General features: G+C 36.6%; 2 protein-coding genes across 12 annotated transcripts in view; one reads left to right on the forward strand and one right to left on the reverse strand.

The window, feature by feature from the left end:
- LOC113065523 (E3 ubiquitin-protein ligase HUWE1-like) overlaps positions 1 to 6437 on the reverse strand; it is a 48554-nt gene extending 42117 nt beyond the window's left edge. For 7 of the 10 annotated variants that reach the window (XM_026236833.1, XM_026236829.1, XM_026236831.1 and 4 more), the window contains exons 1-11: positions 6357 to 6419; positions 3502 to 3551; positions 2448 to 2517; positions 2256 to 2354; positions 1968 to 2174; positions 1704 to 1856; positions 1288 to 1350; positions 802 to 879; positions 649 to 696; positions 357 to 525; positions 137 to 237 (exon numbers count right to left, since the gene is read on the reverse strand). In XM_026236833.1, coding sequence (XP_026092618.1) covers positions 137 to 237; positions 357 to 525; positions 649 to 696; positions 802 to 879; positions 1288 to 1350; positions 1704 to 1856; positions 1968 to 2174; positions 2256 to 2354; positions 2448 to 2492 — 963 coding nt within the window. In that variant the 5' untranslated portion in view covers positions 2493 to 2517; positions 3502 to 3551; positions 6357 to 6419. Of the gene's footprint in view, positions 1 to 136; positions 238 to 356; positions 526 to 648; positions 697 to 801; positions 880 to 1287; positions 1351 to 1703; positions 1857 to 1967; positions 2175 to 2255; positions 2355 to 2447; positions 2518 to 3501; positions 3552 to 4904; positions 5070 to 6356 lie in introns of those variants that run through there. The other 3 variants (XM_026236826.1, XM_026236827.1, XM_026236828.1) reach the window with 3 other exon arrangements.
- Positions 6438 to 7310: 873 nt separating this feature from the next.
- Positions 7311 to 10191, forward strand: LOC113065341 (transmembrane protein 107). Of its 2 annotated transcripts, none has more exons than XM_026236566.1 (6): positions 7311 to 7410; positions 7570 to 7660; positions 7738 to 7805; positions 8904 to 9004; positions 9695 to 9791; positions 9891 to 10191. In XM_026236566.1, the coding sequence occupies exons 2-6, from the start codon at positions 7574 to 7576 to the stop codon at positions 9958 to 9960; spliced, it is 423 nt and encodes a 140-aa protein (XP_026092351.1). In that variant the 5' UTR covers positions 7311 to 7410; positions 7570 to 7573; the 3' UTR covers positions 9961 to 10191. The 2 variants fall into 2 exon arrangements, with proteins under 2 accessions (XP_026092351.1, XP_026092350.1); XM_026236565.1 differs by having other exon boundaries at positions 7311 to 7445; positions 9891 to 10189.
- The last annotated feature ends 4858 nt before the right edge of the window (positions 10192 to 15049 follow it).

Genomic DNA, 15049 nt, shown 5'->3' on the forward strand with positions numbered 1-15049 from the left:
AGGGGAGGGGTGCAATTTTCAAATAATAATCGATTAATACCCAGCAATCATCGAATATTATTTTTGCTTGAAATACCCAGCCCTAGTACATATAATCATATAGTGCTAGATATAAAGATTAATAATTGCTACCCACCACCAACTGTTTGTCTGTGATCTGAAGTACATCCACTAGCTCCTCTATAAGCCCATTGTAGAGTATGCTATTGGCTGACTCCTGGAGGGCATTGGAGTACACTGCAAAAAAATAACCACACAAAATCAAATCTCGCCATACTGAAAGTGAGAACCTAGTACCGTTTCATGAAAATAAATACCTGTACTTATTTTGGTCAGTACCAGAGGGGTCAACTCACCGAGTATGGAGATGGCATGCAGCCTGGCTTGCACAGCCTGCAGTCTCCTCTTGTGGTTGGAGAAGCCATGAGCCAGGCGAATGTGTGTGAAAAGCAATATTTGTTTGTCTTTAGGGATGTTGTACATAGCCGTCAGAGACTCCATTATCTCTGAGGGGCTCTCGGAAATCTGAGGGCACACCAGGGAAAAGCAAATATCAGATTCAAGTGTAATCAATAGCTATTAAAGGTATATGCACTTCCTTTAACTGTTCCACAAGGACAGCAAATGAAAACAACTAGGGGAACTCACCTTATCAAGTTGTTCAATATGAATGTAGTGTAGCGTATTACTGCTCGACTGCAAAAGGTACAACAAAGGTCAAATATAAAGAAATGAATTGTTTGCTTAAAAAAAAATAAGAGCAATGTTTTATGGAGAATGGCAAAATAAAGGCAAGCATACCCTTTTCTCCACTTTGACCTCAGAGCTGGGTTCTGCATAGAACTCAAAGTGCAATGTGGTGGCACTCGGTGGATATTTCTGCACAACACAAATATACACACATCAGAAAAGAAAAGTTAATTAGTACTTGTCCTGTCAATTTCCACTTGCCACATCAAAGATATGATAAATAGACATTTTAGCAACATTTACATTTGTCATAAGTTTCTTTACAAAAAAAGTTAATAAACCTCTGTAACAGCAATAACTGTTTAAAGACACTTTAAAACAATACTATAGATTGTGATATTACAGTACTTATTTAATATTTAACATTTCAGAATTGAGTTCTGTATAATATCCAACTGATTATAACAATCCTTTTAATTACATTACCTTAGAATCATTTAAGTCACACACAATTCAAAACTATATAGCAAATATAGCATGTTTTTTTCTCTTTTCACAGTGACATAGTATAATATGTAATAGAACAAAGCAGCATACCGACATCAGCAGATCTCTACAACACTCTGCAAGACCAAATCCATTCTCTTTCCCACCCCAGCTCTAGGACAGTGGAAATAAAAAAAAGTTAGGAAAAGGTGTAGGATGAAAGATAACAAGAAACAGCCTCGAAACATCACCATGAAAACACCTGTCTGTACAAAACCAGGTCATCATGCTGCTTTGGTTAGAACTGATACTAAAAATCTAAAACTAGTTTCAACAAGGATTCAAAAGTTCACACTAGAATCAAAGATGCAAGTCATGGATTCATCTTTACAAATTGACAGGGGTGTTTTTAAAACAGCATTAGCCACATATATGCTTTCAGACTTGGCATTCCAATCTTCTAGACTTCAGCAATCAAAACTTAGAAAAAAAATATGATGATGTGTCTAAAACTCAAGTTTTCATACCTCAGCCAGATGTTGCAGTCGGGCGAGCAGTGGGCTTCTCTTATCTGAGCCCAGTCTGGTGATGTAGTTGGAACGTTTGCTGAACACATACAGGAGATTCAGCACAGACAGAACCACCTGCATGTCACATGATGCTAGGAGGGTGGTCAAGTGCTACAGACACACACACAAAAAAAAGAGAAAGCAAATGCCAAATCAAGTTGTGACAAACCGTTTAAGGCTAACGGAAGCAGGTTTTGTTGTATTGGTTCAGAGTTGTGGTACCTCTATAGAGCTGTACAGGTGTCTTGAAAAACTGTATTCGATTAACAGCGCAGTGAAGTTGAGCACCGCCAGCAATAAGGCTTTAAGTTGCCCATTCTCTGGCCGGTCGCACACCAACAACCACGACATGTTCTCCACTGTCTGCCCTGCATCACAGAGGATGCCATCGAAACGGTCCAGCAGGTCTACCCAATGATACAACTCACACTGTGAAGAGAAACAGGTCATCATAAGACATCTGAACATGCATATTAAACACAATATGATGCTAGTGGTGTTGGCATATACCTTGCCAATGTTCCAGGTCTTGATTTGCTGCAGTTCCAGCAACAGCTGTTCGTCGCTGCATCCTTTCAGCTTCTCTATGAGAGTCCTGCAATCAGCAGGCTGGAAGAGGAGTGCAAAAACATGTCAACCATGAGGAAACATGCACTCACAAACTCGAAATACACCAAATGCACCGAAATCCTGCTTACTGACCGCTTCAGTGGGGGTTTTCTTCAATTTGCTTCTGTCAACCTTCATGGTCACTAATTTCTACACTCGATTCCTACAAGGAACAGATCAAATCATGAGAGAGAAGCTCAGTCAAATGAACAGTGAATACTACTCATCTACATGCCACCATATGATATTTAAACTTAGCACTGCCACAGTATCACATTTTGACACTTAAAAAGTTAACCCTGGCTCATTATAAACTTAGGTAAACAAAATGCTAGGTTATCTTGTTTTATGTTTCACACATACTCATACTTTACCCAAAGTTAAAAGTTAATTCTGTCTTTTCATAACATGAGATCTCACACTGTACATTCCTAAACCCTGAATTGATGTACTTCTGAGCAATGCCAGTGTCACTGATTAGATGAAAACAGCACACAACCCGTTTTGCATAAATCTAGCATTGTGAATCCTCAAATTACATATTGCCCACTATACTATCAAGTTTTTCCTGCATGGACTTCTCAGAATATAAGAGGTAAGATTGAAATGCACTCTTTGAAAAGTGAAAAAAAGTGAAAATTGACGTGTCATTCAGCAAAGTATGGTGACCCATACTCAGAATTCTTGCTCTGCATTTAACCCATCCGAAATACACACACACAGAGCAGTGAACACACACACACACACTGTGAACACACACCCGGACACATTTTCTGACGCCATTGGACATTTCCCCCACCGACAAACTACTGTTTATACAACACACAGTGATTTTCTGTGACTGTCTAAAGCATGTGAGGCACGGGATGTTTGTTACTAAGCATGCAACCTTAACATTTTAACACCACAACAATTCACACTGTACAAGTTTGGCACCAGAAAAGTGACCCATTTCCTGCTCCACTGGGTTAAGTGCAGTGCAGTGTGCAGTGTGAAAAGCCCTTATGAGGTGAATCATACAAGAACAATTACATACTCAAGAATAATCAAAGATCCAAATGCAAGCCGAAATGCCAACATGTTACCAATGTAAACAATCGTCTCATGTTCAAGCAGATAACCTTTCAAATTAATCAAAAGAACTTACGGTATATGATTTGGCAATTCCAACTTAACGGCATTTTTCATGTGCAAATCCTAAAATAGAAAAGATAAATGAAAGTGAAAATTCCCAAGAATGAACATAAGGATGTTTGTGATATTGCACAAACTCTCAGAGGGCATTCATGTAAAACTCTACATCTCAAAAAACCAATTTCTTCTAAATGATCACAAACAATTCCATACTAATTAGCTGGAGAATTCAAATCAAGGTGGGTGGAAAGAAAACAGATGTCTGAAACAAGCCAAGGTAAAAGCAACCCACACTGCTTCAGATATGGGGCACAGATAATCCTTAGCATCTCACAAAAATGTCTTTACAGAATTCAACCAAATAATTTGCTCTTTCTGAAACAGGTGGCTATTAATGTAGCATTATTAGAAAGGTACTCAATCCTTCTGAGAAACAAAACTCTTTTAGGACCTTGAACCCGGTCAAAGAGAACCTCTGGCCTGTGATCAAGGGAACCTGACATGGAAAAGGGAGCAAACACATTTCAAAAAAACTATCTAGCTCAACCATTTAAACGTAACGTTACGCGTAATTTCTAAAGACGCTAATTTAGTTCTTGACAGAGAACCAAAATATGCTGTAACGTTAGTCGAGAAAACAACACTGCAGCTAGTTACGAATACCGAAAATTACAATGCCACTAGCTAACCAGAGCGTTCACCATAAACAAAACTATAACACCGTGAAACAAACCAATTTAGGTACAAGTGAAAGTAGCACAGCCACTCTGGAAATATATCTATAACTCGACATGTCTATTTAATTAACTAATTGTATTTTAACGAAAACAAGACAGCAAACGCAGTTCAATTTTGAAGAAAAGGGAAGCTAACATGCTAGCTAGTTTTTTCCGTGCTAAGGAGCTAACTTAGTCTGACAGTTAAGTTTTGCGGATAAACATAGTAACGTCGGTCATCCCTATTAAATGCCGCAAATAAAACAAAATAATCACCAGGTTTTTTTAATCAACTGTAACGGAATTACCGTGAGCGGACTATGGGGAATTTTGACCGTTAGCCGCTCGCGAGCTACGAAGCGCTAAACATACAATAATTCCCCTCAACATGTCAACACAAACCCGCAATTCCTCAACTCTCTGTTAAAATCACATCAAAAGACCCTCATTTCCAACAAACTCTCGCCAAATCATAAATATAACGCTCAACTGTGGTGGAATACGTCAGGAGCGAAGCTACACAGGTCTATTTTTTACTCCAAGCTGCACACATGCTCTGGTCTAATCTAGTGCCCGGCTCAGGTCGGCCTGCTCCGGCAAACCCGCTCACTCCCCTCAGAACTCTAGCTCACAAAAACGGCGTCTGTCACAGCGCTTACATGCCGACACAACCGTACCGTAGCGTATTATATTATCTCACATTTTCAGCAAGCGCTTCGTAACGATGAACTGTGGCCGGTGAAGCGTCCGCGGTGGCGACTGATGAGATGCTCGTGCTTGCGTTGGTTCGCTCAGAAACGCAGAATATCTCGCTGAATCATTCCGCACTCTGGCCTACCATAACACTGACTTCCAGTGGACGGCTCAATTTTTCACTTTTTACTGCTGCACTTCTGCGTAGCTGCATTTGGGGCGAACGTAGCGTGTCACACATGATGCTAAAATCTACTTTATCAAATTTAAAATTAAAATTTTCTGAAATAATACTTATTAAATATTGAAGGATAAAGTTAAGATATGATGGAATTTATCAGCCTAACTTTAAAGTTAATATATTTTGCAATCAATCAGTCTGGATATTATTTTTTTGTTAATGCACTACTACATTAAGAGATGTGTACATACATCCATGTGAAGAAATGGTATGAAATAGATATTTCCCAAATATAAATTATATTAATTCTAATATTGTTTAAATTAATAAATAACTTGGAACCTAATTGATTGAATTTATGGAATGACTTTAATTAGATTTAAGAAATATATATAATTCATTATACACCGTTGTTATACTCCATATACTGTAGTTTGGAATTAACAGGTTTCATTCTTGTCATCAGCAATAGTTTAAACCATGATGTTTTGGGGTCACTTTACAAAATCAGTTCTGGTCAGTTTGGTTACACTGGCGCATATTATCCGTCAGTAATAACGTTAATCTCTATAATAGATTATATGAGACAGATTTATGGGGGTGCATTGGGGAAATAAACAGTGGATACTTCTTTACATTATAACTGGACAACATAACGGATTACTAAAGATGGAAATATGTAAACCCCTACAGGCCAGATAAGTGAAATTTAGGTGTCAAAACTTGCTGGACTTGATGGATCAGCATATTTATGGGTATGAGCATCTATCCAGAGAACACAATGTTTGAAGCGTAATTTTAAAGCGGACTGAAAATGCATATAATATTGTACTAAAAAAAAATCAAATTGTGCAGCTCTCATTTATTCACATAGGAACATGCGATCACATTCACACGGTCTTTTCGTCGTGTTACCCCAACAGAAACACATAGGGGTATTATGCGCCAATTCCACATCATTTTCACTCACGCACGTTTAAGATATTTCATTTTACAGTTTATGCCTTAGGCAAAATTGATTTTGTACATTGATTTTAGTCTGCGCGCGCACATCGCGCGAACATACAACACACCACAATGCTCGACAGTCCGACTGCAAATTAAAAATGGCGGTTTATTTTAGCAAAGTGTCTGGTCTTTCAATCCAAAACACTTATTTTAATGACGGTAAACGCGTACGATTTGCAAAACAAAAAAACAACTGATTGTGTTAACGGTAATGTAGCCTCAGCCACAGACGCCTCTGCCGAACAGACAAAGACTAATTTAAGCTCTTACCTCGGTTGCGCCTCAACATAACTTCTCCATTTTACAGCAGCCAGTGCGGATGTAAATCTCGCGATATTTCAGTTGGCTTCCTCTGCTCCAATAGTAACCCGCTGTAGTAACGCAGATCAGCCCCTTCATGCTCCTAGACAGACGAAAAAAATATGATCAGTATTCGGTGTAATAAAATATGTTTCTGCATGATAATCCATTTTCGTTCATACCCATCTCGTTTTTTATATCTCAAAAAGCACCGTCAAAAAATAAAAACAGGTGCAACAAACGATAATACAAGTCATTAAACTGGTTTGAATGAATGAATGAAATAATGAATGAAAACTTTATTTCGAACAAATAATCAACCTGTTCGAAAATGTTTTAAGATGACTACATCTTGAATCACAAATGGCAAAAGCTTTTGCCACCATAATGTTAAATATTCCTTTCGTACACGTGCTTTAGAGGTTCAATACTCACATTTTCTCAATAACTAAGGTCTAAGTTAATATTTTACCCTCCCTAAACAGTGAATACCCCTCTTGTACTTTTGATAAAATTATATCAAAAACAAAAGCTTGTTTTCAAATTTTTTTTTTTTTTACTAGGCCTACCAGACACCAGGTCTGTCAATTTATTAAAATAACTAATCATGATTAATTCCAAGAATTTGACAGTTCTACCAGTTGTTTATGGGACGAATTGTAATTGTTTTTCATCTGCCAGAATTTCATGCTTCAGTGTAAAAGTGCATGTAACATTTCAAATTTCAGGTTATATATATATATATATATATATATATATATATATATATATATATATATATATATATATATATAGTCCACTAATACATATATAACATATTTTAGTCTATGGTTGAACATCACTGTCGCTGAGCGACTCCTGCCAGTAGGTGGCAGCATAAGGCTGTTTGATGGACAGTTTTTAGTTCAGGACCGATTCTCCAAATAGAAGAAGAGTGTTGTCGTAGCAACATTTGTTGATAAGTATAACTGATGCATAGAGGCGTTGCATTTATCTTCTGCTTTGTCATCTGTTAGAAACAAATGTACATTTTGCACACCAACACCTTTTAGAAAGCTGGTACGTGTATCCGCGTTTAAGTGTTTTTGGGTAACGTTAAACCGCTCATTTACAAGATGTTTAAGGCTTTAGTGCTATACTCATTGGCACAGTCATTTCTCACATTATGTTGTTTTCTGTTTAGTTCAATGTCGGTTGTAAACAGTCTGGTGCCAGCTCGTTTCCTAACTCTCATCGCGCATCTTGTGATAGTAATTATCATCTTCTGGTCCCGGGTGAGAACTTCTCCTGTGTTTCATGACTGTCTAACTGCAGTCAGATTTGTGATAAAGTGTGGACCTTTATCCCACAGGAGAACAGTGTCAGAGCCTGCCTACCACTGGACTACACTAATGAAGAATACAGGTCAGAGGACACACGGTACGGAACAGGTCTTCTGCATTCTCAATCGGTTCAAAAATCAGTGTGTAGGCCAATGACAAGTAAATCAGGAATGATAAACAAGTATAAATTTAACTACATGTATTGTTTGTTTAAAAAAATACAGTAGAAACAGTATTATTGAGGAAATGTTAAGACAATTTAAAGGAACTTTTTTATTTTAATATATTTAAAAACATTTATTTTTATTATCAATGTTGAATGAAGTTGTGCTGCCCAATATATATATATATTAAATATATTATATAGTAAAAGTTTTTAAAGGGGTCATATGATGCAATTTAAATTTTTTCTTTCTCTTTGGAGTGTTACAAGCAAGCTCTTGGTGCATAAAGAAGATCTGTAAAGTTGCAAAGACTAGAGTCTCAAATCCAAAGAGATATTCTTTATCAAAGTTGAAACTCTGCCACGCCCCCCCCAAAACAGCTCATTCAAACAACCCCAACATGTCTATGTCACAATGTGGAAATATTTGCATGATAAATATGTTCACACAAAGAAGGAAGGTGTGGTTTCAGTAACACAGTTAGTGTTGAAGCAGCCATGTTGGGGAGAAGCTGTGTATATCTAGGTGAAAGCAAAAACACTTTTTGGTCTTCTGAAAGTTAGATGCATTTAGGAATCTTTATGATTACTTACAACAGTACAGCAACACATTTTATGCACAACCATTTCATTTACCTAGGAGAGGAGGTCATTCTGACTTTACTACGACAATCAGGCACTTCTGAATCAGCTACTGTTTGTATGTTTGTTATTAGTTTAAGTATTGCTATTGATTTCAATGCAGTTTGTGTTGGTGTGTGTGTGAGAGAGGAGATACATTGACACACAGTGGAGTCAGCTGTCTTAACCGTCTGTGGCCTGTGTACTGCAAACTCATACAAGCTTCATCACTGTGTCTGTAACGCGACTCTGTTCCCCTTTCAGCCTTGAACTGATGGTAAAACTAAGGACATTATTAACTATCTTTTCATTTATTTTGAAAGATAAAGCTCGCGATTATGGAAAAAAAAAAATATATATATATAATTTATATACTCATTAATCTTTCCCAACCATTCTTTTGGAGTGCAGCCTTGTTGTGGCGTTATCGGTGACCCTGGGCCTGTTTGCTGTCGAGCTGGTTGGGTTCCTCTGTGGAGTCTCTATGTTCAACAACAATCAAGCTCTTCTATGTATCCTTACCAGTAGCACATCATCACCAGAGGCTCAACTTACTTAGCTGTCCACTTTAAATGGATATCTTTACCTTCATTATCATAGAGCTGTCCAAAAACGAATGGTTACACTGGCTACCAGTAGCCGCTCTCATCAAATTCAAGGTACTGATGCTTGCCTACAAGACGACCACTGGCAAGTTTGCGCTCTGCAAGTGAACGACGCCTTGTGGTGCCATTCCAAAGAAGTTCAAAATCACTCTCACAGACCTTTTCCTGGACTTTGCCCAGCAGGTGGAATGAACCTCCCAATCTTAATTCGTACAGCTGAGTTTTACTCATTTTCAAGAAACTTCTAAAGACTCATCTTTTTAGCTTGCACTTAACCAACTAATACCAGCACTTTTCCTTTTCTTGTCTTTTCATTTATAAAAAAAAAAAAAAAAAAACCTGGCTATGTGTTCTATACTAGACTAACATGGCACTTGTATAATGTTGTTGTTGTTCTCTTGTTGACCTGACTGCTTCTATTGTCCTCATTTGTAAGTCGCTTTGGATAAAAGCGTCTGCTAAATGATTAAATGTAAATGTAAATGAATGCAGTGTTTGAGCATTGCGTTGTTATTCACAATGATAACAATTAGTCATTTCATTTCACAGTTAGTCAAAATCATACTGGAAGATTTTTATTTAACCATCACTCTGTAGCTATTGGATGTCATGCAAGTGGCTCTGTGGCTTTGCTCTTCTTCTTGTTTGAGCAATGGACCTGCAGCATCTACTGGTGGATCTTTGGCTTCTGTAGGTAAGTGTGTAAATAATTGCATAACTGTTAATAAGAAATTCTCTTTAATACTTATATCTTTTTAAAAACTTTTTGTAATCATGTTTCTCTATATTTCAGTGTGATTCCAGCACTATATGAGATGGCCCTTTTTGTTGTAGTGTTTGGATTTAAGAGGAAGCCTCTATGAGTGTCTCTTCCCTCTTGGTTCAAGCAAGCTGGATGTTGTCCTTCCATGACTGACATACCAGAATATGCTGAAACCCGTGTAATATTCACTGGCACAATAAACTGGTGTTTTCTATAAGGATTCTCTGGAGGGCTTTTAGATTGCTCAATTATGTTTGAAAGTTTTTTGAGTGTTATATGTGGTTACAAATAATTAATTAAAATGTTATAATAATTAAAATACTAACTGCATCCCACAAGTTAATTCTAACACTATATATATATATATATATATATATATATATATATATATATATATATATATATATATATATATATATATATATATGAGTAAATTATGACACATTATCGTAGTAAACTATCACTTGTTTTGTTTTGCCAGGGTGAGAGAAAAATTTGGAAATGGCTTATGAATGAACACTAAATGTGACATTTCTGTTGACATTTCAGCTGGAAGTGGAAGGTGGGTAACTCCAGGAGGATGGGAGTGAGAATTAGCCAACCATCAGCTTAAAGGGGGGTGAAATGCTCGTTTTCACTCAATATCCTGTTAATCTTGAGTACCTATAGAGTAGTACTGCATCCTTCATGACTCCAAAAAGTCTTTATTTTTATTATATTTATAAGAGAAAGATAGTCTGTACCGATTTTTCCCGGAAAAACACGAGCGCCTAGAGGCGTGACGTGTGGGCGGAGCTAAAGAATCACGAGCGCCAGTAGGCTTTTGCGTTGAGAGCGTCTGGAAGCTGTGACACAGATCCAGAGGCTGAAATTTAACAAGAGCAGCATCAGCAAAGGCGTCTCTATGTGGTATGTACTGAAACTGTATATATTTGCTTAGCGGTTTTGGAAAATGACTTTTGTCGTCTTTTTTTTTTTTTTTTTTTTTTTTAAGCTTTACATGTGGAAAGTGCAGTTTGATGACAACATCGCATGTTGTTTACTTGATGTGCTCACGCGCTGATAGCTAAGTTAATAACACAGAGATATTTGAAGCAGTTTTACTCACCACATGCGGTTCCAACACACGATCATGACCCTTTTTCGTTGGGACTGCATTATCCTTAATAAATAAACGATGTGCCATCCGAAATGCAGGGAACAAACAAAAACACTTGCACAACTCCTTTGATGCTCTGTAAAAATAAACTCCATCCACTGGTCCCTTAATGCTGTTTTTTTTTTGGTAATCTGTGCAGGGTTGTCTTGCCCTGGCAACCAAAAACACACTCCTTTTGTGACTTTTCGCGACGCTCTCGCTCTGATCAGTGAATCGCTCTGATCAGTGCAATGTGTGCTCAGCCTCACTATATGGGAGCGCGCTCTTCGGCAGAAGTGCCTCAGGACCCATATAAGGAAATTCCGCTCCATCTAACGTCACACAGAGCCATACTCGAAAAAAACTTTCCGAAACTTGTGACAAACCAGAAGAGGTTTTTTTGGAACAAAAATACTCCTTTGAACAGTACAACTTAATTTTTGAAACTTTGTCGATGTTTAGCATGGAAATCCAACTCTTTAACAGTGTAAAAAACTCAGTATGCATGAAATAGCATTTCACCCCCCCTTTAAGTAAGGAATACGCTGTAACTTCATCAAGTTACAATTTTTCATTTCAGGTATAGTTGCCAGTCTGTAGCCTATATTTGCTGCATTCCTTATTTTAGCTTAAAATAATAATTTTTAAAAGTTAAACCCATGATAGGAAAAAGTAGCAGTAAGAAGACAAAAGTTCACTACAGAGCATTTCATGTGAATCCAAATACCTCCATGATGTATTCATCTTACAAGGGTATATTTATATTCATGTTCTAAGCAAAGATCGAGATGTTTGTTGATATGCTGTAGAACTGCCAAGAGAATTTAGTCCTTCACAGGAGTGATGAGTCCATGAGCCTGCGAGGTACATGCAGACTTCAGCTGGACTGCACACACTCTTTCATTAAGATGGATGAAAACACAAATGAACAGTGACAGTCACTACACTACAAGGTTTCAAAAGGGGGGTTTCGCAGCAATGCCATAAAAGAACCATTTCTGTTTCCCCAAAGAGCCTTTCAGTCAATAGATCTTAAAAAGAAAAAAAAAATATTTTCGGAATATATATATATACATAATGTTTAAAAAAAAGTCATTTTTTTCTGCATTTTTCCATTATTAAGCTTTTGTGCCATGGACATTTCCCATGGAAAAGTTTCCTTATGGAACCATAGATATCAACAAAGAAATTTTATTTTTAAGTGTAGAACGTAAGATATTCACAGTATCAAAATTTACAGCAGGATGCTCTCTGTATGTATGTACTGTACATGTGGAATAACTGACAATAAAGCAGACTTGACTATCAGAAAGAAAGAGTAAAAACTTAAATCTATCTATTTAAATAAAAAAGGGTATGTTCTATCTATATCACATTATCACACATTATTTCTTATATTAAATATATATATATATATATATATATATATATATATATACATATATATATATATATATATATATATATATGTATATATATATGTATATATATATATATACACACACACACACAAGAAATACACACATATAAACAGTTTTCTTAATATTTAAATATATATATATATATATGATAACAAACTAATACACATTTTAATTTAACATAATTAAAAAAAATGATATCGTACATTATATAAATAATATATATTCTTATAACAGAATAAAAATATATATGAAAAAACTATAAAATAAATAATTAAAATAAATTAATTCAAAAACATTAATCAAGGCACTCCATTAAATTACGACTGATTAAAGTAATTCGTTAAATTAAGGTTATTGTATCCACCTTATTTTTAAATGTAGAAGTAAACCGTTTTCTGTGAATGTGTGAGACTTTAGGTTCATTAAGCGCTGTAGGAAAATAACAAGAATGATCAAGTGCAGTAAATTGTAGAACTGTTTGCTCTACAAACCAGTGTGTCCATAATTAAGATAATACATTCAAATAATAAGGTAAGACACACCAGTTTGCAATATCAAGCCGCAAAACGAGCTGTTTTGTACAGCTATAAATAGCTGGAAGTGTATGACACCAGAAGCCAGGCACATTCAATTTACTAATGACTCTGCACGCTCTTATAAAAAAAAAAAAAAAAGGTGAATATAGGATTTAAAATGGTTTTGTTGGCATTCACTTTAAATGGAAGGACTTGCAGTTATATAGTCCTGCAAGCCTTCTTTCTATCCCTTTAAGAGAAACCCCATCTCTCCCTTTTTTGCTCTGGTGGGACCTATTCATGTACCCTGATTTTCTTGGACAAAATCAATACCTCAATTCCAAGAAACTTCCCTCATATCCTCTAAATAATCCAACCACTCATCCCAACTTAAATAAACCATAGCAATCAATAAGGCAACTTCAGCCAAGGTGCTGCATCGGCCTGTCTTTAATGAGCTCCACTCTCTGTGTGTACACAGCCCTATTTTCTCGGCAGCTCATGCAACTGTCTGCACACATATTATCGGCACGCTTTGCTCCCCATCGTTATTTTCGTCCTTGTCTCTGTTTGCTGCGACCCACCTCATCGCCTGACCCCTCTGCTGTCTGTCGCATAGTGAAAAGCTCTCTTCACCTTAGGCCAATTAGTGTCAACTAGACACCAACAACATCAGTGACCTCTGACTAGATAATTAAAACTAAATGGAAAGTGCATCTTGACAAAAAACGCCATTTCCGTTGACTGTGCCTGGACCTTTTGCCATCTCCTTCAGTTGCTATTAACACTACTTGATAGTGTATTGATGTCACCATCCAGTAGTTTTGCACAAGTACTAGTGATCTAAACAACACAAAATAAACTAGATGCCTATGACAGCTTCAAAGAAACACTGTGATGGTTAATAATTGTGCAGTTTTTGTGGTAGATTTCACAGTAAGTGTTATCGTGCAGCACCATGTAAAACTAAATTATACTAAATGCTATCAACAGGGCACAGAGTTTATGTAATTGCAGTTATGCTCTGTAGCTATTAAAAATAACAGGATGTATACCGGTTTTGCCATTCACAAATGCTCTGTGAACTGTAATTTGAACTTGTTTAGTCAAATAGTAGCTTAACTTTGTGGCCTGTTCACGTTTCCAAGCCAAAGTTCTGTTTTTATGTCACTACTAAAGTATGAACAGTAGAGGGCGCTATGTTAATGGTACTGCATCAGTGACATGCAATGGCTAATGTTTCAAAATTCTGAATACCCTTTCTCTAAATAGTCTAAAATGTCCATAATGATAATTAGCATTTACTCATTTTAAATTGTCATTCTCTCGGCATTCTTGTTTGATTTTTCCTTAAAAAAAAAAAGCTTTCTGAAGTATTTACATTTTAGAACTAAATAATAAAACATTAAATCATTCAAGACGCATTAGTGCAATTTTAAGAAAACTGAAACATGAAGTGCACATAATATTTGTGTGAGAATATCATATGCTTCACCTTATGAATAAAATGTTGTTTATGAAAAAAAAAATATATACTTAAATGTATACTATATTTAATTGAAATTGTATTAACTTATAGAGTGCATTTACCGTGTACATATTTATCTGATTCTTGAATTGAACTCATGGTCTGTCTATTGCTATTCTCTACCAGTTAAGTTACATAACATCCACGTTAACTTTAAAATCTGTTACTTCATGTAGTAGCTATATTGGTTATGCATTCAAAATAGCTGCCCTGCTTGCAAATAAAGACCACACAGAGAAGTACTATCTCCTGTCCTGCTCCCCTCAGCGCCGATGATGTATTATAGGTAGTGTGACTATTCTAATAAACACGGTTGGGGTAATTAAGGCATGGAGAGGCAGTAGACAGTGGTGGTCTAGGGACAACACCAGACGATAAATCACAACTCCTGGTTCCGCCTTCTCGAGCGTGGCCGATCGCACTCACCGAGAAAGCAATTCTGCCAAGCTGGGTTTGCACATTTGTCTTCATCAGCCTCTGGTTGTTTTGGGGCTGGTCTGAATTGGCTGGTTCCCATGGTAATCAAACAAGCAAGAGATGTCAAATGTGTCCATTTTAATGTCAGCAATGGCGTAACATTTAGGGTG

Source organism: Carassius auratus, chromosome 48 (genome assembly GCF_003368295.1).
Source record: "Carassius auratus strain Wakin chromosome 48, ASM336829v1, whole genome shotgun sequence".
NCBI lineage: Eukaryota > Metazoa > Chordata > Actinopteri > Cypriniformes > Cyprinidae > Carassius > Carassius auratus.

Bases quoted from the DNA above. Each gene is read 5' to 3' on its own strand.
- LOC113065341 (XM_026236566.1), top strand. From the start codon at position 7,574: ATGTCGGTTGTAAACAGTCTGGTGCCAGCTCGTTTCCTAACTCTCATC. The intron at 9,005-9,694 runs GTATCCTTACCA...ATCACTCTGTAG, and splicing joins CAACAATCAAGCTCTTCTAT to CTATTGGATGTCATGCAAGT. The intron at 9,792-9,890 runs GTAAGTGTGTAA...TCTATATTTCAG, and splicing joins TGGATCTTTGGCTTCTGTAG to TGTGATTCCAGCACTATATG.